Consider the following 24,449-nt stretch of genomic DNA (forward strand, 5'->3'; position numbering starts at 1 on the left):
ATTCTTAGACTATTAGGGGGCATTAGAAATGTGAAAGTTATTAGAAATCCTTGGTGAGCTATCCAGTGACACAGCAGCTGACTTGTGCAGTATAATATACATGTCAATGGTCATGATTTATAGTCACCATTTTTCGATAATCTTATGTAAGTTCCAAGTTGTAAAATGTGTATTTACTAGTAATCACTATCTGGTTATATGCATTTAGAAGTGAAAGTTGCATCCAGATAATTTAGGTTAATGTCCACCTCATGTGATTGAAAGCTGCCCTGTACAGGGAGATAGTATACAAGTGTGTGAAAAATACAGTGCAGCCCTGAATGCCATACTGTGCTCTTTGACACTGTAGAATAGATTTCTCTACAACTAAGGTGGTGCCAGAGGATATAGAACACCTTTTCTTCGCGTTATGTGTACACAGACCAGAAAGCGATACTGTAAGCCCGCAAATGTAGAAGGAAATATATGTCTTTCAATTGGACAGTGGTCGCAGACACTGGTTTGCTGGTCTACTCAACTGGCTTTAGCGAAAGTGTCAGACCCTCACCCACAGAAGGTGGCATGCACCATCATGGGGTCCAATCCACACAGCAGGCAGAAACCTGTGTTTATGGTAGGCTACACCAGAGAACTTTAGCAGATTTTTAAAGATGAAATCGGTCTCAACATTAAAGGACTTCCTGTTTTTTATTGTCGTACGTAGAGTGTCTACAACATCTCCTCAACTTGTGGCTCTTTTGGTCACAACAATCATACATAGCACAAATGTTTGCACTAGTAGGAAAAATCGCTTTTATATTGGACCCTCCCTTTTACAGACTTAAATAAAAGAGGGTTTGTTAGGACCCTGTATGTCGGTTTGTTAATATTTTTCTGTCCTTGTGTGCCTCAGGTTTCATGGGTATTCAGGAGGGTAATGACTTGCCCCTTTCTCCATAATATATCACTGAGATAGAGGTGATGTGTGCTATGTGAGGAAGTAAAATGAAAATAATTGATACATCACTCACCAGGAATTTCCAAGTATTTTTGTTTTATTCAGCTCTCTTGGAAAGAAGGGGAGACTTGGCTTGGAAATACTATTCCACCTATGGAACAGGGCAGGATACAGGTCCAGGCTGTCAATCACTCAGAACCTGGAAACGCAGTACAGAAGCCAGGATCTACCCACCTACTTGAAGTAAATTACTTAACTTACCCAGAAAAGTAAATTAAGAGCATAGAGCAAACAGCGTAGGCACCTTACAGAGTCCTCTCTGGCCATTGTAAGCTGTCAAAGGTGAGCATCTCCATTCTTTCAGAACATTCTTCCAAAATTCATTGGAAATTTAGACCCCTGTGTAAAAAAAAAAGAAAAAAAAAAAAAAGAATGCATAAAAAGTAAACCATCGCTCATGTACAAAACAGGTAGACCAATAGAGACAATGTAACAATAAAAAGACAGGAAAACAGACATTACAAAAATAAGCAGCTCTTGTAATATTTTGAGGGAAAGCTGGAAAAATAAAGCAATACAGATTTATATGATGTGTAATGTTGGCCACTGCATTGCTGAAAGGATTTCATTATCTTTGATGTGCTGAGCTGAGTGGGTGCTCTCCTAAGTATAACGAATAACTGTGCTGGCTGGGCATACTATGATGAGGTGACTCAATATTGCACTTAACATTTTTCCATTTTCTCTTGGTAGGTAAGGTACACTACAGATGCCCAGCCAGCACACAGGATAAAGATGAACTTGGGGAGCAATCCCATGAGATGGTAAGTATCAAAATCCAGCTGGAGCAACGAGTCTGTCTCCACCCAGCGGACCAGCTTAAATACCTTTGGACTCCTTGATTACCTCAAATGTGGACAGACTGGCAGTCTAGGCTACAGCAAGAATGCCTATTGCTTGCCCTCATGAAATCTCAACATTGTATTTCCTACTCAGTGGCCTGGTCCTGACAAGGGCCATCACTAGGTATTTCCAGCAGGGTGAGCAGATGGTCGACACTAAGCCACTGCACCTCTAAAGTGGTAAAGTGACATCACTATCCACTTGAGTCACAAAATACTCACCACTGTGACGTTTGGGGACAGGGTGGTGTGGCCACTATCTAGTGGTCAGATAATTCTGGTAAGTCCCTGAGGTTCAGCTGCTTTCCGCTGTGGCAACTCAAACTCTTGTGCATGTGAAAAATGGGCAAAGCTGCTACCTGGGTTTCAGAAGCTGGGAAATCTGTTACTAGTTATAGGAACAGATAATACCAGTTATGGAAAATATTGAAACAGAAGGTAAATAGCACCTTCAATCAACTATTTTCCCCAATTGCCTACAGTACGATCAGAAAAAGAAAATAGAATTGGAGTTACAGAACATAGGAAACCGGCACCATCTGTTACTAGGCATATGTAAACTATCATGGGTTGCCATAGTTGCCCGGCCCCACTCCCATCCACCTCTGTCCTGGGCATTATTGCACCCCCCCTGCCCCCCCCCCTGCACCCCCCCATTCTACCTTTTGTTAAGGGTATTGCCCTTAGGATCTCGCCAGCACTAGTGTGTCAGAAGTTTTGCCACCCAGGGTTGTTGCTGCCATACGTGTGCTGCCCAGTGGCAACACCTTTATCACCAGCACAGCAGTCCAGTCACCATACGTGCACCCTAAAGGTGTGACTGTACACCCCGAGTGGCAGGCTACAGAGCAATTCAAAATCCACAGCAGGACCCAATGGGGCCACAACTCTCAATCGGGCCGGAAAGAACATAAGAGTACTGGACCTCCATCTAACGCAACTTCTTCTTGACCACCAAGTAGGATGATCTTTGACATTGGACCTGCCAGAAAAGTCGGAAAAAGTCTGACCGAACCGTTATCGACCACCAGTGGGTCCTTTTTACGGGCCTGTGCGGGTATATGGTCTCTGTCCTTGTAAAATAAGAATCGTGCCACTACAGGACACATCGGCCCTCCAGGAAGAGGAAGCCTCGCAGGCACTTTAAGTGCTCTCTAGAGCGCAAAATAGGGAGATAGTGCCACCTCCTCCTGAACCAATTCTCCGGGAAAGCCACCAGGTCTCTACCCTCAATTTTCTCTGGTGGGCCAGTAAGACGCACATTGTTGCACCCCGACAGATTTTCCGCGTCTTCGGCCCTCATTGTCAGGATCTTCACTTGGGCCGCCACCGCTTTCAACAGGTCTGTGGTCATATTAATAACTGGTTTCAAGTCCTCGATATCTGTCTCAGTTGCGGTCACTCTCTCAGCCAATCGCTGATGTTCAGCTCACAATAGGCCCATTTCTTCTCGAACTGTGTCAATCTTATTCTCCACAGCCAACCTCGGGCCTGTTATTGCCTGGAGAATATCTTGGAGCGTTGGCACGGTTGACACATCTTCCTGCGTCACGTGTGAGGGGGGTCGGGTCGAACTATCCTCAGAGTCAGTCAGGCTTTGTGTTGGGAGATCTGCCTCCCTCCGTCTGCTCGTTTTCCCCATCTTCTTCTCGGGTGTGGAGGACCAGTGTTTCAGAAGTATCAAACTGAGCAATTGTCTCCCCTTCCTTAGCCTAGGGGATATGTAGGAGGCAGTTGTGCGTGCCCACCTGTGAGCCCCTTCCCCAATTAGCTCACACCACTCCCAGGAAAAATCCCCTCATCTTCTGGTGTTCATCCCTTCCCCCCTCTCAAGCAGGCTCAGAGTCCAGGAGGAGTTGTTCCCCACTCCTCAATCCTCACCATAAAAGTGTGAGGTCCGCCACAGCTTCAAATCAGACTTCTGTGCTTATCAGCCTGTCAGAGCATTAGATCCTACGAGAGCCTCAGTAGGGGCTAGTAACCAGCATGTAATTCAGGCTCTGAGACGTAGAAGGCGTATCACCAAGTGAATAGGCCTTTTCTGGGTTCCCGTAATCGGCCCACGATGTTCACCATGGAGTGCAGTACCTACTTTGAATGCATCCTCAGACTTACATATATTGCTGCCGAGGTTTCAGCTCATACTCCGCTTACCTCCATTCTGTGTCTGGCCACAATATCAGCCAGGGTTGTTTACTCTTCTGTTTCTTCCTTAGCAGTAAGGTTAGGGCTCTCAGCCCGCTTCTCCCCCCCACCTCACACCTGCTAAAGGGGGAGATCCAAACACCCATAGTATAGCCGGCATACGCTCACCTCGTTGTGCTGTATGTCCGCCATCCACGGATTCAGGCCTTCTCGTGTTAGTCTGCCTCACTCCAGCAGATCGAGGCCCGGGCAACACAGCCATCCAGACAGCCGCCGATGAGGAGGAGGAGGAGGATTACCTCACCGCACTCTGCATGCCTGCAGGCTTTCTCATCCAGTAGGTGCGGTGCTGCCTGAGTCAATTGCAAGTGCCGCTGTCTTGGGAATGAGGCTCAGGGTTCCTAGTCCTCCATCTAGGCCATCAGAAGCCTCCTCTCTCTCCCCTACCTCCGAGGCTCACAGCGCCGGGCTCTCTACTGGAGTCGTCCCCCCGTCTGGTTCCCCCAGTCCTGCCCAGTTGGACAGTGGGGGCGATCTGCTCTTTTCCAGCCTCCGATCGCACTACGTCCCTCATTTAACGGGTGGATATTCTCCAGAGCTCATCCGGCCAGGGCCGGCACCATTTTGGGGAAGGGACGGGAGTCCGGGCTCAGATGTCTGGCTTGGCTGCTCGCCGCACTGCAGGGAACAGCTTTTTCGGGCTCCCAATGCACTGGGGATCATGGGGAGGGGTAGCTGGATGCCCTCACTGACAGTTCTATTTGCAGGGTGGCACTGAATGGGGATCGGCTAGCGGAGCCTCGCGAGCAAGGCTCCTACTCCATCGGCTGCTAGGCACGCCCCCACGCCTAGCCAGATGCTGGATTCCTCTTCTCTGAAGTTTTTTGCTTGTTGCACATTTTGGAACTTCATTAGTCACTTAAAAAATTTCAAAATATCCTTGGAACTCTTCAAGGAATATCCTTGCATCCTTTGAACGCTTTGACCAATTCCAGTGGGGTCTTCAGAGGCATCAGGTTAATGAATACCTAGGGACAGTTTGGATTGTTAAAACTATTGTGCGATTCTAGAACTGCCCCTTGCGCCAACATATTAGAACTCTGCTCGCCTTCTTAGTTGTGCTGCAACAACTGTCGCTTGGGATTTGACAGCAATAGCAAATCCTGTATGAACCTTTGTTACCGTTCGGTTCCTAAAGTTATAGCTTGCTTTTTTTTTTTCACTTTATCATTTTCCGACATATACATATCAAATGCCAACTGTACAGTTGTTCCTTCACAGTCATTTAACAGTTTAACAGTATGGTACCACAGTGCCATATATACACAAAATATGTGGCAGAGCAATACAAAAATATAAAATGTCCGACCAGTGCATGTTAGTCTTCTTATGACACACCATCCGAGAGTATGCATGAACCCATCCTCAGTATTCACCTGAAATCTGTAAACAATGCTGTAGAACACCTTGCATTTCAACCCACACGTCGGAACTATTTCATCAGGAGTATGGCTAGGAGAGACGGCTCCAGGTTCGGCAAATATGTCTTAAGTGGACCTCATACATCTTTCGGTCGGGACTTGGGTGGGAGCAATGTGGCATACAGTTCCTGTTGCAAAATGTAAGAATAGCACGCCATGCGCCTGTTGTAGGGAGAAGTTTGCTACCTCATCTAATAGCCATCTTGTGCTTAGCCAAAAGCAGCGCCAGCGCAATAAACTTGCGTAGTTTCTTGGGCATATTATATACATATCCCAGGAGAGCAACCTCAGGGGTAAGGTCTATTTCCAACAATACAAAACAAGGAGGAACAAAGGGGCTATTTAGGAAAGGTCCAGCATACTCAGCCCAGGTATAAATCTAAATAAAGAAATGTATGCTGTTCCTACAGAGGCTGTCAAGGGTTATGAAATTTGTATGAGTCAGGAGGTGGTTCCTCCCTAAGGAAAAAGAACCTCACACATCCGGCAGACTCGCTGTCATGTATCGTCAGCAGGTGGCCCAGATGTCAAGTATCATCATCAGGTCTGCTCCGAATCGGGGCGGCGCTGCAATCCCCGATCGGCGACCTGCAAGGCGCCTTTTAGTGGAGATCTTTATTCCATTCTTTGCCGGTTGAGGAGTGCAAGTGAGGGCCCTGTAGTGAAGTGCGTGTGAGATTAGGTGTGTTAAAAATAAGTAGTGGAGATCCTAGATAACCAGTTTTAATAAGAACGGTCCCACTCTTAATTAAAAACAAAAACATGCGTAATCATCCAGTGAGGGTGTCTGAGTTACGCTCAAGTGGTCAACATGTTTCTTGCAATGGTCAACTAGACCGCAATTCTTCAGGACCAGAGGAGTACACACACTTATTGGTGGTGGCAGCAACTACTACTACTTACCACCGGTACAGCACCCTAATAAGTGGTTACTTAAAAATTAGTGATGCCTGTGAAAGAAAAGGTAAAAGGACAAACATACAAATCATATAGATAAATTTGCTTTAAAACACTGTAAAGTCAAATCGCCTCATAAACTGCACCCAAACAAAGTGTCATGCAGAATCAGTGATGTGTAGGTACATAGCATGATACGGAATGTTAAACAAAACTTCTTAGTGACTAGATTGACCTATTAGTTAGGTCAGGCAAGGGCTGTTGCAGAACCGATATCGTAAAAATATGCCAAAATGTGTAAAAACTTGAAGAAACAAACAACTCACCCTGGAGTTCAGGGCGTCTCGTTCCAGCGAGCAGGAGCTAAACAATTACACTGAATAGTACAGTGTTCTGTGGACACAAAAGCACCCGTCCAACAATGTCATCTGAGAAATTATTCCGAAAATGGCTGACCAGAACTCCCCAATCTTGGGGCAAGGTAATGTCATATGTGAAAAATCAGCACGAGGGCAACCACACTTTCGGCAATTGTGTGGCCGGGACAACAGTGTGAAGTTTCGCTGGCGTCATGTACACCCTCCATAGGTATTTAAAATGTATCGGCTTATGCCTGCTGTTAAGGGAGATTTCCCTAATTTGTGAGCCGCAGAAAGCCCACTGGTCATCCAGGATGGGATGTCCCAGGTCTCGCTCCCAGGCCGCTTGAATCTTGGTATCTTAGCACGGGACCAGAGTCATGCTGGCCTTGTATAACCTTGAAATCAATTGATTCCCGTCAGTTAGATATTGAAAGGGTACGAAAGACTGCGGCTCAAGGGGATATTCCGGTATTTTAGCACCCAGAGCCCTGCCAACCCTGCTGAAAATATACTGATCCATAAAGGTCTTATGGGCTCCCTTGCCCCCCTCCCCCGCGCTATCAAACACGTGCCTGCCCGGGAACAGGTCACCAAACTATCATGGAATGAGATCTAAGCACTCGTAAAACTAATTCCTCTTCTGTGATAGGGAGTCATGGGTTGTGTTCTATGGGAATTTATGAAGAGTACAGGGAACCACTCCCAGTTACTCGCGATAGTGTACACCACACCCAGCTCGAGGTGGACACGTCTGAATGTCCCTAGGGTCGCGAGGCAATACCGGAGGCAAAATGGCATGGAGCAGAGTCGGGAGCACTAGGTCAGATTCAGGCTTGCTGTCGGGGATACGCGCAACTGGATGGTACCATGAATGGGCAAAGCTGCCCTGTGCTACTAGGTAATACATTCTGACGTCTGGGGCCCCCAGCCCCTCCCCTTCATATGGCAAAGTCATGGTTTCCCATCGTATCCGAGGTCTTTTGCCACCCCATGCGAGCCGGTTAAGGTGTGATCGGAGGGGCTTAAAAGAACTGTTAGCGGGATGGGGATATTGTTAAACATGTATAGAAACTTCAGAAGAACTATCATCTTCATCAGCGCAATTCTGCCGAACATAGAAAGCGGGAGCCTTATCCAACGTTCGACCTGTGCTGCAAGGTTGTGTACAGCTGAAGCTTAATTCAGCTTCACCATCTGGTCCGCCTCTATGAATCTGGATACCTAAATACCTGACCGAGTCCTGGCATTTCAGTGGGAATTTGCACTCCCATTCGGTAGTGCCCATCGTTAAAGGAAGTAACTCAGACTTGCTCTAGTTTATACCCAATCCCCAATATCCACCAACGCAAAGAATATCTTAGATAAGTGGATCTAGATTGTCCTGCGGGCGGCGAACATACAACACGATGTCGTCTGCATATAGCGAGATGAGGAGGGGGCCTGTATTGAACTGGTTACCTCTGTGAAGAGGTTTCTCCTGAAAACCAGAGGGTCAAGGGCCAGTATGAAGAGTAAAGAAGATAAAGGGAAACCTTGTCTGGTACCACGTGTAAGAGCTAACGGGATGGATAGTGTGGCATTCACGCAGAGTCTCGCTGTGGGAAAGGCGTAAAGCAATGCCGTGAGGTCTATAAAACCTTAAGGGATGGTTAACTAGCAATCATCTGAAATTAAATGCACAAAAACCGAAATTCCTATTATCACCTCCAAAGAACCCCGCAAATGTGAAGGAATGGACCAAACTGATTACAGCGCTAAACTGCAGCCCTATCCTAGCTGACACTACCAAATCACTAGGAATCACGCTCGATAAGAACCTAGACATGAAAGCCCACATCAAATCAGTGGCAAAAAGTGCCCCGTTTCACCTGAACTATATTAGAAAAGTGAAACCACTTATTACGCCGGACCTCAAAATGGCAGTTAAGTCCTTAGTTATATGAAGGATTGAATATGGCTGTACAACACTAACAGGTCTATCTAAAATCTCTACAGCACCACTAAAAGCCTGTCTCAATGCGGCAGCATGGCTCATTATAGGTTCTAGAATATTCGACCACATTTCCCCACATCTGAAGGCATTAAACTGGCTACCATATGAAGCCAGAATCCAACTTAAACTGGCATTTATTACCCACAAAGCGCTCCAGTACAAAACACCATTGTACTTAGCCCAGAAAATTGAGCTATCAGGGGGAAGCAGACCATCCCGGAATGCCAGAGACCTGTTGCTGAAACCTCCCATCTTTCAGAAGAAAACTTATGACAGAGCATTCTCCGGAGCGGCCCCCAGAATCTGGAATTCACTCCCTCCAAACATTAGAAAAATTCCAAACACGGCAACATTCAAGAGGGAAGCGAAGATCTTCCTAATGAGCAAGTTCCTATCCTAGACAATGACCACAAATCATCTGCATCGTCGTTAATAGCAGGACGTCGCATAGCCTTGTCAGATATGGATACATCCTGCACAAAAAGACCACAAAGACTCCAAAACTAACCAAATACTGATGCCAACTAGATCTGTTGTAGGTGGTACTTCAACAGGTCAACAACGAATGCCAAGATGAAACTCACCAGTTAGCTGCGAAGACTTCTTAGACTGTACATTACTACAATTAATAGATCTTTGTAGTATTGATGTAAAAGATACGAAATGTACACATCGGAACCATATGTATAATACTAATGTTTTACCTTGTGTACACCATACCGATCCTAATCTTGTTATTGTTGAAACTGATAAGAAAGGCATGTACCGGAACCTATATATATTAGTTGTGCTATACACGTTATATTATTAACTATCTACCTCATGTAACTGTGAAGCGCTCCGATACCCCTGGGTCATGTTTGCGCTATATAAAACTCTATAAATAAATACGGGATGCCTAGTTTCCTCACCATGGCCCATATAAAAGGCCATTCCAAGGAATCGAACGCCTTTCCTGAATCTAGCAGGACTAGCGCCGCCGGAACGTCTGGTGCAATTCTGTGCAACACTGCGAACAATGTGCGCAAATTTAGCACTGTGCACCTGTGGGGAACAAAGCCAGACTGCACTGGGGATATGATGTGGTCCAAGAGCAATGCCAGCCTCAACGCAATCATTTTAGCTAAGATTTTATATTCTAGATTCAAAAGTGATAGCGGCCTATAAGAGCAGCAGCTCATTGGGTCCTTGCCAGGCTTGGGCAGTAAGACAATTACTGCCTCACGGAGTGTGGGAGGTAACAATTTATTTTCCAGGGCTTCGTTATAGACCTCAAGAAGGTACGGGGCAAGTACATGTTTGTAAAATATGCCTGTGAAGCAAATCGAGCCCTGGCACGAGTACCATTTAAGGCATCTATGGCACTGCCCTGAATTCGGTCAGTAGCAACAAGCGACTAGCCTGCTTAGCTGGGTCCGGGTGTTTGACTTGTTCTTTGTCCAAGACCTTCAGACGGTCTTCTATGCGAGCAATTGTACCTCTCAGGGATTTCAGTACCCCAGCGTGTTTGGCAATGCATTTCCCACCTTATGTACGCCTTGAATGCCTCCCCCACAGTCGCCCATGTACTGACTGAGCCCACATTTAGATCAAAGTATGTCGTTATTGACTCCCAAATTTCTGCAGCGAATACTGCATCGTTTAAAGCCTGCCCGGGAACTTCCTCTGTCTTTCACAGCCCTCTGTCCTGGGGAGTCGGCTATGCAAGATAACCGGTGAGTGGTCAGAGTACGTTCTAGGCAAATGGGTCATATATCGGAACCAGGGAACCATTGTATGCAAGATTAACCAGAAGTCCAGACGTGTCCAAGTGCTGTGGCGGGCCGAATAGTGAGTATATGCATTGTCAGTGGGGCATCGTGCACGCCATATGTCCACTAGCCCGATCGAGTCACAAATGTCTCCATGTACCTTGCTGACTCGGGGTTTAGTGGCGGGGGAATCTGCCGTGCTATCTTTGTTAGGCTGCAGAAGAACGTTAAAGTCCCCTTTAAGCAAATGTAGTCAGCGCCTAAGGGAAGCAACAGGGTATGCAGAGTGGAAGAAATCAGGGTCATCCACATTTGGCGCATAGAAACACATTAGAGCGATGCTAGAACCCATACGATTCCTAGTCAAAGTGAAACGGCCTGCTCCATTGGTATGTACGTTGTATAGTCGAAAGGGCAACCGTTTGTGCAGTATGGCAGTACTGTAGTTCCCGAAGTAGCGGTGCACACCCCAGCTAGAGGCAAACATGGTAGGGGACAAAGGTGTTTTTGCTGTAAAAATACAATGTCAGCCTTAAGGCGCTGCAGATAATTTAAAACGTTTCCCCTTCCTGGTATTGTTCCGACCCCACAAAAAGTTGTGGAGCTTTAGCGACTGTATAGAGCATCAGAACAGGACTAGTCTCACAACCATTACTTTGGCTCTAGCAAGAAAAAGTTACCGTGCCACTGATACATTTAAGGTTTACTACAACGCACCTGTTGCAAGTGATCATTGGGTATTTTGTGAGTTTCTGTAGAATGTCACTATTCATGTGAAATGCAAGTAACAGAAAACAAACTAAACTACATGCTATGGAAATTGATGTAAGAGCAGAAAGTAACAGTAGTCTTGAGTTCTGTTTAGTAAAAAAGAGCCGCCACTTGTGAGAGACAGCAGAGTCCCCAAGAAAGACTGCAGCTGACAATACAATCGGTTTAACTACCACCTAGTAATGCCTCTTTTGTGCCTTCTCTCATAACCCCATCTCCTTACCCCCCGCTTAGATGTCCGAATCTAGCACAATACTTTGTTGTCAATATGGAGTATGGACCTGTTCGGCACAGGGAATTGGGAAGGAGAATGGTGGGTACCATGTTGTTCCTACAGAAACATTCAGGTCTACAGGTTAGTGGTAACTTGAATCTGACAAACTAGGAAATACATGAAATCACTACCACCTTCTTCCCAGTGACTAGTCCACAAGCAATTAACTGGGGGGGCTATACACTGATGGAAGGTGGGGGCACACTACCTCACATTCCCTGAAAAACTTAAGACTACTACTACTAAAGTAAGTGCTATCATGCACTGCATTTACCATGATGCATTGGGGCAAATTGAGTGCTGTGATGTGAGGCAGTATGCTCCCCCACCTGCTTCGGTTTGAAAAGGCTCCCTTGAACTACTAAGCTGACGAGTTTGTGTTGAAGCACCTGCATCCAGTGATGGTACAGAGACCTGGTAAGGCTTTGGACCGCATTTCCAGCACCCCCAAAATGATTGGTGCTTTCTACGGATGAAGGAATTAATGCAGAAACACGTCTAAAGTTACAAAGCACAGGCTTCACCAACAAGGGTGGAAAAGTTAAAGACTACTACAGAAGTGTTATCATGTACTGCATTTACAATGATGCATCGGGGCAAACTGAGTGCTAGGGTGTTAGGCAGTGTGCGCCCACCCATCTCCCAGGAATATACACTGGACAGGTACAGGCAGAGAAAATGTTAAAAAGACCGGGAGAGAAACAGGGGTTCAGGTTCTACATAAACTAATGCTAAAAGGGAACAGAGCTCTTATTTTATTTAATGCTTTAACCAGATGTCAATATTTGGCAAATCATTAACAAATTAAAAACTAAAGTGCAGTTAATTAGAATGTAGGATCATTTTTCTGGAGCCTAATTACATATTTGAATTGTTCCCTATATAAGCTTTACAGTAAGACCATTTTCTCCAAATTAACTATAGATATAGTTGTAAACGCTGAACACCAACTTCTGCTATATGTACTATATTTAAGCTTAAAGACAGCTTGCTGTCAGATGCAGAATTTCTTACGCCAACAGCCTTGAAATGATCGATTAAAAATATGATCGAGAGACCCCAGGTTGTAGCCAAAGGTGATTCCAGCCCCAATTCAGGGCAAGCATTTTCATCCAAATACTGCCCAGATTGCTCATATGATTAGATATAAAAACGAGCCCCCAGAAGCAGTCATACTGTACATTATTAGACTTCACTATTACAGGATCCAATTGTGGGACATACAGCCAGTGAGAATAAAGATTACAAAATATCACCAAAACGTTCCCCACAAAGTAATACATTTCACTTGAAACAACAACCCTATCACTAATCTTAAGGGGACTCCTGGTTAATGAGATTACTGTTGCAAATAAATAGGCAGAAGAGCAAAGAGACATTGCTTTCACAGTTCACTCCCTTACCAGACTTTGGACACTGTCCAATTCTTCATGGCCACACATATGCAGATATAACATGCTGACCCGGATGACCAGTCTGATTCGGGCACCACATTTCTGGAGTTTCAGCCATAGCTGTGATCGGTCAGCATCATCAAAGGCTCTACTATAATTCACAAATGCGCAATGCATTGAAACAGCACACCTCATCCGGGCTCATACAGGCAAAAACATAAGTGCCATTGAACTGCACAGAATGGATAGGGTCTTTCTGGAACAAGTCTTTGTCAGGACGATTCTCTTGGTTCCTTAACCAAAAGTAACAGATACTTAGCCAATAAATGGTGTTAGGGTTTTACAGAAAGCACAACATGAGCAGATGTATGTCTTTGGATCTTCAAGCTTAACCTTTTTAGAAATCAGTATCAGATATACTGCCAACAAATCATCAAGTGACTGACAGTGCTACCTATTGCCTTAAAGACCACCTTTAGCAGAAAAACCCAAAAGCAAGATTTCGTTTTGAAAACTAAATTATAATGATGCCATCAGGCTTCAAAGCAGCAGAGGTCTTACACTGCTAACTAGCCCTTTTAAAGAGGTATTATAATCAGCATCACATTCCACTGGCACTAGATCAACCCAGGACATTCCATGTGGAATAAAACACTAGTCCTTACCTCATGCTCAAGTGGAACACCATATTCCTACTTAAGGTTATTGATCCAGGTAGCTAATGGGGTTCATCCCGTGTGGGTTCCTAGTAGCCATGGCCTGCTAGCCTTCAGAAGATTTTATGGTTCTTCGACCCAACTGCTATTTGAGGGGCTACCCAATTAGCTACACCTTGACATTGAATCCAATCACCTTTTTTACAAATTATACTGGGCCAGTGCCCTTTAAAATGCAGTATCTTTCAGTATGTTTCTAAAGCTTTATCATGGGGAAAGCTGCAATATGCCTGTTAAGTGGTTTTGGTCAGTCGTACAGGTCACTAGGGGTCTTTTCACAGAGGTAAACTTGCACTTGTGTAGTTTTACGATTGTTTGCTATTCACAAGTTATTTTAGTAGTAGTATCTTTTTGACTGCAGAATCTCCACACAATACGACAGTCCTATCTTTTTATGAGCGGGGACTCCACAGTCTGAGAGATACCACTAGTAAAATACCTTTGTCAATAGCTGGCCAAATGTATGTTCCTTATCTTGCGCATCCATCACTAACTATTTAAAAACAAAGTATTTGTTGAAAACTTAGTGTCATTAAATACAGGCTTTTATTTTGGAAGGTAGACAGGTTGCTGGTAATGGGAATCTTCAGTGCATACTCCACAATACATTTTGCAGCTCTGCACCTCACGTTTTCATTATTACTCCAATAAGTAATGGAACAATTTCACCACTCTTTTTAGGACATCTCATCACAATGTGACCAAGCACTTCCTAATGCTCCAAGAGCAGCACTGCTAATTTGACTGGTCAGCCAACGCCGCGATGAGGAGACTGCGGTGTTCCATGCAAGACTTCATAATCTGACAACAATTTGCAATCTCAGAGATTGTCAGATGACAGGTTCTCTTTTGGAAAACATTGTACCCGTGTGCCTTGCTTGGCAGTGATTGCGTAAGACCGATTCTATGTGGCCGATAAGGAGTGTCTCAGCTTGTTCAGATCCCTTCACAAACCCGTTTGCATGATAATTGGAATTAAAATGTGGAATTTACCTCACTGGGAATAAAAGTGCATTCCACAATTTTCCCCAGGTATGTTGCGCCCTGTCAAACATGCCAAAATATATCAGGGTAAAAAGGTAGGTTAAATACTGGGACATGTAGATATTATTACAGAATGTACTAAAACCTACATGGTTCGTCCCATTATTATGACAACTCCTGAAGCCAGAATTTAACAAATCCAATCAATTTTGAAACCCTCTGTAGGATCTTTTTGGAGTGTGATTAATATTGCATAACCATTCGGGTATGTGATAATCACAGACTAATGGAACTCAGTATGCCTCTGTTGTACATCCTTCAGCAATATGACCAATGCTTGTGCTGCAGCAACATAGCTAGGCTTATTTGATAGTCCTGGGACTACACCATGCCTTCTGCCTTACAGATATCCTCTGCTGGAAACAGCAAGCAAACATTTCATATTCCCCATAAAGCGAGAAGAGAAAGGATTAAGATCCTTTCCGAAAATTTAATTTTGATTATTGAGAAGGTAACGTCCATTTGAGTAGTCGGGAGAATGCTGTATCCTCTATGTTCAACCAGTTTGCTTGAATGTGGCAGGCACCAAGGGTGACCAGCAAGTCTACATTTCAGTAGTGTGCACTAAACTTCTGTGCATCGGATAAATGCCGATATGATGTGGGCTAAACCACAGGGATTCCTCATAGAGATGAGGATAGTCCTCTACCTCTTGATCCTAACAAGACAGAGCAAGGGGGAGAGAGAACAGCCATGCAAGGCCTATTTATTTTTCCCAATGGGACCCATCATGTTTGGCTGCATTTCCTGTGTTCTTCCAAAAGATACTCTGCTCCGTTATATAACAATATTGAGAAACATGTACCTTTTCCAACAATAATGAGGTTCACATCAATGAGCTGCATTGAAGAACTTTTTCGGCTAGGGTGTATGTATGGTCAAGTGTGGACTTAACATACACATTAACAGTCTCAGTAGCAGGGCTTGAGATGGTCAGCATTTGACAAGACAAGGAAGATTTAGTGTACAGAAAAAAACCTGCACCCCTCTAATTGATTGAAACCGCCATCAATCTCCCCGCAATGAGGTCTAACAGGGCAGTAGCTTCCCTCCATTAAAGGTCGGGGTACATCTTGCGTGTGCCCCCTACCCTTTCTCCAACTTAGCCTAGCACTCTTTGGGGGGAGTAATTAAAAAAATGGAAATGTGGAACATTTCTGAGAGGAATAGTCATAAGTCCCCTAGTCTTGGCAACTTAATCTTCTCTATACAGGTTGGGGGGATGGGAATGGCATCTATCAGTCATCACAGTAGTTTGCAGCTGCTGAAGTCCAGGTCTGTTCTGTTGGATCAAAGCAGGTCCTCTCCACAGCAAGGCCTAACCTCACAATAGTTTCTTCAAGATAGGAGCTTCAGTCTTTTCCACAGCATTACCCCATTGTCTTGGCCTTTAAGTAATTGAAGAATAGAGGAAAGAGTACTCACTGTTATTGCAGGTCATAGACAGTTAAGAGGCACATATGGATTTCTGGCAACTTCAAATCATTATAAAGTGATCCATCCATTCCTGAGCCAGATGGTTAGGTTTGTCATCGGTTGGAAGCAGCTTTTCACTGTAACATCAAGTAGGAATGGGGCACCTGAGCTGAAGTAAGAATGTAGCTAGGCTGGTGGGGCGACACAGTGAGCTAGGCACTTGCCGCTGCCATCCGCTGTGATATGTCTAACAAGTTTAGATCCTGGCATGTACAATTCATCAATCCAGTTCTCCAAGGTCATCAACAGACTAGAATGCGGATTGCAAACAGCAGAACCGGGATATGAAGCACTACATTAAAAAGCTTTTCTATTATCATCTAACTGAGAACACAAAAGAAACCCATTCCAGCTAAAATTCTAGGGGCAACCCCTAGCACAAGAGAAACTCGTATGCAACTGGATTCTAGTGAAAAAAGAGATTACTTTCTCAGTTACATCTGTGTACCATATTTAAAGCGCTCCCACGAAGAAAGAATCTGCAGCGGACAGGGATTACAAAGGGAGGGTGAGTTGAGCTAGCAGAGTCAAGCAGCACCAAGAAGGTGAAAGTTGCCACATGAAACCAAGTATTTTAACTAAGAGAACCATTTTGAGTTTAGCTAACTTTTTAACCACCTTGCCATACAATCTACCTATACTTCCCCATGAAATTTTTGCCTTGGCAAAGTCAGAGGCTTGTGTGCGATAAAGGGAGATGCATAGGTTGACTAACTCTTGTCACCCTTCAAAAACCGAAAGAGAAGAATAAACAAAGCATCTTTCAAAACCTACCGTCTCTCGTCTCACCTTTATTTGAATCTGTATAACTCAGTCTCGAACGTAACCTATTATCAGGTCAATAATATCATGGTGGAGTCATTCCTAAATGCTATTCTTTTATTTTGTGGGATAGGGGCTTTACCTACTTTATTAGGAATATGAAGCTACAACAAACCAATGTTTTCTTACATGAAAGTGGCCATTAAGGTGGAAATTGTTGATATTAAGAACCACCCCCCCCCCCCACCATCTCATTATTATAGCAATTTCTACAAAATGGGAGGAGTAACGGGGGTTCAGGAAGGGACAAAAACCTACCCACAAAAGGATAAGACTCTGGCCAAAAAAGGGCCCCTAAGAGTCATAAATGTACTTAAATTAAGCACTGGAGCAAATACAGCCCCACCCATGCCCACGCAAGGTACTTAATCAACACCTGTCTCCATTGAAAATAATGGAGGAAGGAGATAATGTTAAAAAAAATTGACTTATTTCAACTTTTGAAAAATACATTTAAATTGTATTTAATTTTAAAACATGTACATGTTAGGTAAAAAAAATATTTTATTGTAATTTTATTAAACTTTTAAAAACGTAAAACTAATAACTGGAGTGTTTTTTTATAACGTGTAAAGAATAATTAGACTAACATTCAAATTAATTTAGCAATATACTTTTAAGATTATACTGCAGTAACTTTTTTTTAAAATGTTCTAGGTTTAAAAAATACATGAACTTATTTTATATTAATATTTAAATTTAAAATATTTCTACTAGTATTTTGTAAAGCTAAACATTTTTACTTCTTACACTTTAGTATGAGGAGAGATTATTTATATAAATCTTAGCAATTTTTCATTCATTAAAAGAAAAAGTTACTATAGGTGGGATTTTTTTTAAGTAAACCTGTAAATACATGATTAAACTTTAATTCAGTTGAGTTCTTCTTTATTTCGATGGTTAAAAATCATCATAAAAAATCCATATTATAAAAAACATTCAACACACAATCTTACATTAAATTAGCATAAAAAAACAACCATCAACCAAACTGATACAATTCATGTAAGGTGCAATGTTACATACATAATTACTTAATCTCTTGTGTTCCTTACTCTTACTGCTACTTTTAAAAAACATTACTGAGCATAAAGTGTGCATGGCACTTGCCCTTTGAAGGAACAACAGAGCTGATTTGGCGTGGCGAAATTTTCCTTCTTTTAAAATGTCAACCAAAAACATGCGCCTAGGAGAACGGTAAAATGGACACAATAATACAAAATGAAGGGTGTCCTGCGGAGACTTATTGTCGCAGCCGCAGGCACCCTTCTGCTCGATAGTTACAGTAAAACCAGATGGATAAGATACAATATTAGGTAACCAATTGAGCCTAAAACGACACATTAAAAACCTATCCTGCTGATTATACATCAAAAATAGATAGGGTTCCATACCCTCTACATCTTTGACTAAACAATGCGCTACTACTGACCGTTTTAATGTTAATGCTTTGGTTTCTCTGGCCATTTCCAGTTTTTCCAGCAGCAATTTTTTAATTTGTGGTTTGCTGTTCCTGGAGATTAGAGCCGGAGTGATAAAGAGGATATGCTGATCTATAGCCTCTAAAGTTGTTTTGACATATTTCAGCCAGGGGATTTGCATCCCTTTATCCCTTTGTATACAGTCAGTGAGAATTTCTCTACTTAGTTCCGCCTCAGGGTTGACCCAGATACTGAGCCAAGCCATAACCGGTCTAATTTTCACCTGATCTGTAATATATGCGATCCCGAATTCTGAATGTGCAATTTCTGCTGGTATTGACTGTGGGATCTTTAGGATTCTACTGAGAAATTTATCTTCCTCTTGCTGTAGATGTTTAGCATCCCTAAAGCCCCACACCTCGGCTCCATATAATGCCTTGGCGGTACTTATTGAGCTATATAAGCTCATTATTTGTTCTGGTGACCAACGTCCCAACCTTTGGGCAAAATTTATGATTGCACCACATGAGGAAACCAGTTTAATACAATGTTCCTCGATCAATGCATCAAACTGAATTTTACCATCAAACAGAAGGCCTAAATAGGGAAAGGTACTTACAGTGCCCGTTGTGTGTGTCCCAATTTTAAACACAGATTTCTTAATGGGTTTTTTGCCAGCAATCAGCGTAAAGGATATGCTCAGATTTACGGACAAATCTAAATTTTTCATAAATTCAACAAATCCATTGATTAGTGATTGGAGGCTTCTCGGGGTCCGTGCAAGCAGGACCGCGTCATCCGCGTACAAAAGTACCGGTATTTGACGCTTCCCTACTTTGGGGCAATCTACAGCCTGGGAGATGAGACTTGTCTCCAGATCGTTAATGTATAATGAGAACAAAAAAGGAGCAAGGATGCACCCCTGCCTTACTCCACTAGTGCATGGGAAGAATCAGTTTGCCCCCCCCCTCCGTGCTAAAGCGTACCCTAGCTGTGGTGTTCCAATGCAGCTCTCTCAAGATGTTTATAAGGCCCGGGTCTATACCCAAGGTATTCATCCTTACCCACAATTTATTTCTGTTCACATTGTCAAAGGCTGCCGCCAGGTCAATAAAACCCATATAGATTGTGCCATTGCTTGCCTTAATATACTTGGCAACCAATAAATATAGATTTAGGCATTGGTCACTGGTCGATTTTCCGGCTCTAAAACCATACTGTGTATCGGCTATTGTATGGTGCTCTTCAGTCCAGGTCATAAGACGATTCAGAACCACCCGCCCAAGTATTTTGGCTGAAACATCTATCAGCGATATTGGTCTATAGCATTGGGGATTATCCCTATTTCCTTTCTTAAAAATGGGCACAATCAAAGCAGTAGACCACGATCTCGGGAGTCCTGTTTTAATAGCCGCATTTAGCACCCTCGTTAAAATTGGCGCCCATAGATCGATGATACAAATCTGGGGGAGTACCATCGGGCCCTGGAGCTTTATTTGGTGTCAACCCTTTAATTGCCTGTATAATCTCAGTAAGTGTAAAAACTGGTACCAGACTCCTTATACCATCCCAGCCCCCTTCTTGCTTTGAGTCTTTAGAGTGATTATAGAGACTCTCAAAATGGGTCACCCATTGCTGCGGGAGGATGTTTGTACTAAGGACCGGGGCATTGCTATCATGAAAACAGGGCCTATTTAAAATCCTCCAAAATTCTGTCAGATCCCCGTTTTCTCCTGCCTCTCTTAAATCGGCCCAGACTTCTGCTTGTAAGGTGGCCTTCCTTTAATCTTAGTTTTATAGATTTGTCTTTGCTTTGCCACTTCCGCCTTATCCCTTGGGTTAGCCTTGAGACTTGATTTCAAATTTCTTAATGCTCGGGAACAGTTGGTGTCAAACCATCTTGGCTGTGTCCCTGACTTTCTGGTACCTTTTGCTTCTAATAATTTTTCGGGTAATTTAGTTAATTCCCTGAAAGCAGCAACTAGGTCAGCTCCCTCTATCTTAAAATCTAAGCAGTCCTCAACACACTTTATCCCCTTAACAAGCAGTGTGGTATAAAATTCGGGGGCATTGATTTTCGCCCACTTTAAGCGTCTTCCCTGGTCTGTTGGCCGTAAAATATTATCCACTTGCTTGTTCATTTCGGAATGATCATTATAGGGTAATACTATAATCAGGGGATTATGATCACTGAAGGTACTCCATTTGGTACTAACCTCCATAATCCATTGTTTTGTAAAGGGGGATATCAATATATAGTCTATAATGGACGAACATCCTCTTCCTTTAAAAGTTGGTACAAGAGTACCCTCTGCCCCTGGAATTACCAAATCAATGGTATGTACTAATGAAGGAGTACCTATTAGTTTAGTTAGTGATGTGCCCTCAATACTGTGCTCAAAATGTGGCCCCTTCATAACTGGGCAAAGATCCCAATCTGCAGTTACCGGTATTAGATTTGAACAAAGGTGACAATTTAAATCACCCATTAATAACACAAATGGGTCTCCCCCCCCCCCCCCTCTCCTTAGATCAGTTTCCTGGTTCAGTCTAGCATCTAGTTCCTCTAAAACGGCATTCCTGCCATTTACGGAACCAGAATTATAAATGTTAAATATTTGTACCCTCAGCCCTTGTCCTTGGAATGAAACTGCTTGCAGGTTATATGAGGTCCAAGATGGCAATGTCCATCTCCCCTTAAGGTTAATATCAACATACAGTATTAGGCCTCCTTTTGCCCTTCCTGCCCTACTCTCCTGGGCTGGGACAAAGAAAGACTTATAGCCCTCCAGATGGTAGAGGTCCGGCTCGACCGCCCAGGTCTCTTGTAAGGCTAGTATATGAAAGCCCCTTAGTTGGTTCCTCCAGTCAACATTTTCGAATTTTCCAGCTAGACCTGCTATATTCCAGGATGTTATTTTCACCCTACCCCCCCAGGACCCCTATCTTACTTAAACCCTGGGCATTTGGCTTATCTACCCCCCTCCCCTCTGGCAGAATATCTTGCATCTCCCCATCCCGTTTTAACGGGGTATCTTTCAGGGAATTCAATGTATGCCTTCCCTCAGGTGGTAATTCAATAATATCTATTGGCATCCTTCTTTCCTTCCCCTCAAGTTGTGTCTCTAAATTATGTAGTCAGTCATTTTCATCCAAAAATTGAAGGGGACTGAATCTGTTCGTCCACTGCAGGCCACCCTGATTTAGTAACGGTGTACCGCTATATTCAAGATTCCTTACCCTGTGTCCATCTACTCCTCCTTCCTTTCTTCCCGGAGTATAAATTTGGGGATGAATAACACCATTTCTAGGATAGAAATAGCCTAGTGGCATAGTTCGTATGGTGCTGGTTATGTTTTTATTGTAATTTCCCAATATATACTCTACTAGCTTCGGATTCCTGAAATTTGCAATGATAGAATCCCCTTCAATAGCTTTCTCTCTACTTCCCAACCAAGGTACTCTCCTCACATGTATAATTTCTCCAGTTTCCTGCCCTTGTAATGGCCTGTGTATATTTAGCCAGTTGATAATCTTATTTTTTAATTCCGTATATGACTCCTTCTGCCCTGTCCTAAGTTCGGGTACCCCGGCAAACACCACGACATAGGGGCTTGCTTGAGGGGGTAAGTTTACTTGTGGAATGGTACACGACTCATTACTTATACAGTTGTTATTTGCAGGGTTTGGCCCTGTCGGGGAAGTCACTAATGATGTTGGGTTTCCAATAGGGTTGGGATTTATAGTTTCCTTCATCCTAGCCTGTTTTTGTAATTCATTAGCAATTTTATCTAATTTGCTAATTAGTGGTTTTATTTGGGAAGTAATGAAGGTCTCAAGGTGTTTTTGGAGGTCAATAATTACAGGGTGAAGCCACCCTGGGGGGATTAACGGGCTTTGTGCTTCTGTTTCCAAAACCTCATCCTCTATTAAATGTGTCTTCCCACCCCCGCTAGTTGTTTTCAGCTTCCTGGCATATGTATACTTTCCACCCCGTTTATGCGATCTATTTTTTATTCTATTTGATCTTTTTTCCACCCTACCAGGAGGTGACCCAGCATCTGCTGCCTGTTGACCACAAGGGACAGCTCCAAGTGACGTCAGGGCTATCATTTTGTGAACTTTCACCAAGATTTATGTTTGGTGTTTGAAGAGGTCTAATTTGTGTTTGTGTATGGGAAATGTTTGTAGGGGTCATTGATAAGCGTCTCTGGGTACGTTCAATCTCCCCATTTACCGCCCCAATAACCTTCCTTAACATTAAATCTATTGCAGTTGGTGGTGCTGTGTGTCCTACTAGCGTATTAGTGTCAGGCCCTGTTTGTGTGGTAATAAGCGGAATACATGCTTTCCTCTTAGTGGAGCGTGTTTTTGGTTTAGTGGCCATACTACAGTTTGTATCAATATTCCCTTGACTCCCGATATGCTCACAACAATGTTGCTAGAAAATATTTAACAGCCCAACGTTGTAGGACACATAAATTAGATCATTAGCAATCCCCTGCGTGAGTAGTCCATTGTCCGATTTATACAAATAGTGTGCAATGTCCATCAATCACAATTGGAAGGTAGGAAGAATGTTTTTTACATACAAGAGTTCCACGATACCTGGATTTCCAGCCAAGAGGAATGGCCCAGCCCAGTCTCCTCGTGCCTCAGAGGGCCCGCCCCTTGCCCGGGCTTAGCCCGGCGCCGCCCGCGCGCAGTCCAGCTACGCGGGGGATAAGGGGTTTGTTTTATATCACCTCCAGGTGCGGGTGGTGGGCGGTAGCTTCCGGCCTCAGTAGTAGATGTACCTGGGAAATGTAGTCTCCCTCCAGACCGCAGCCGCGAGGATGACAAACACGGCGGCGGGAGGGAGACACAAGCAAGCCAAGCGGGAAAAGCAAAGGTCACCGCTGGAAGACAGAGTCCACGCACAGGTCTCCACGCCACTAGACACTTGGTAAGAGATTTGCCCCCGCTAAACTAATTAAATGTATTGAAATTAGATTTTTAAAATACTATAAAGATAGTGCTTTTTTAATTTGGTATAGGTTTAAAAAAAATAGATTTTACATGTAATATTTAACATTAAAATTTTTACTAAAATGTTATAACGTTTCATGAACTTTTATCACTCCTCCCTACACTTTCACCATAGAGAGATCAATGCCACAGTGATGGAGACCTCCATCTACGTGTGAAGAGCTTCTAGTAGTATCTTCACATTCGTCAATTTGACTTCAGTCCCTAATTTCAAGGGGTGAGAACATGTATGTTTACACCTTATAGCTACCTTACACTCTCAAATGATGAATATCCAAAAGTAGTAAAGTTACTACAAAGTGTAAGAGTAAATATACAAATGATTAAATATACACATGCGGAAACAAATTCTGTTAAAAAAAAAATCTAGATGAGTGGCTAGAGGAAGCTTTTGATATCCCGATACCACTCAAAACCACAGAACAGAACAAAACAAGCATCTTGGAGAAATACAGAGATAAAAGACCTAAAACAACAAATTAGAAAAATGCAACGTGACTGGCTCAAAACAAACACCAAACAAGACAAACTTCCCCTACAGAAATTTAACAGTTTATACAAGTCAAAAGAGCAAAGAAAAGGTACTATTCAGACAGAATTCAAAATACTAAAAATGCACATAAAGAAACAGGCAATCGTTGACAGTGACACCCTGCAGAAACTAGCACCCAACGTGCTATCCCCAGGTATATATGGATGGTGGGAAGTATCTAAACATCCAGTATCACGGTGCAGTCAACAACTGGACTTAACCAGTTTGCTGCGTGCGTCGGCCAACGGCCGTCACGAGCAATACCTCCGTAGTGCTGCGCACGTCCGTTGGCCGACACGGCCCTGCCTGCGCACGGAACGTCCGCACTGCAGCGGATTTTAAGCCGCGGTTAACTAGTTAAAGTTTTAGAAAAACAAAGCAATCGGTGCACCACCAGCTGGTCTGCTGAACACAGTTCTCTTTGATATGCTTGATTAAATTGTTAAATAAATAAAAAGGAGGATATAAAGAACAACCTTGTAGTCTATAATTGTGTGACATTG

General features: G+C 43.4%; 1 protein-coding gene across 4 annotated transcripts in view; it reads right to left on the minus strand.

Moving 5' to 3' along the window:
- The window catches only part of TSPAN12 (tetraspanin 12), a 326,891-nt gene that overhangs the window by 242,149 nt on the left and 60,293 nt on the right, over positions 1 to 24,449 (minus strand). For 3 of the 4 annotated variants that reach the window (XM_085654151.1, XM_085654154.1, XM_085654152.1), the window contains exon 2: positions 1,199 to 1,336. In XM_085654151.1, the coding sequence (XP_085510277.1) occupies positions 1,199 to 1,221 (23 nt within the window). In that variant the 5' untranslated portion in view covers positions 1,222 to 1,336. Of the gene's footprint in view, positions 1 to 1,198; positions 1,337 to 24,449 lie in introns of those variants that run through there. The other variant, XM_085654153.1, reaches the window with a different exon arrangement.

The sequence above is a fragment of the Triturus cristatus genome, chromosome 4_1 (assembly GCF_964204655.1).
Source record: "Triturus cristatus chromosome 4_1, aTriCri1.1, whole genome shotgun sequence".
Lineage (NCBI taxonomy): Eukaryota > Metazoa > Chordata > Amphibia > Caudata > Salamandridae > Triturus > Triturus cristatus.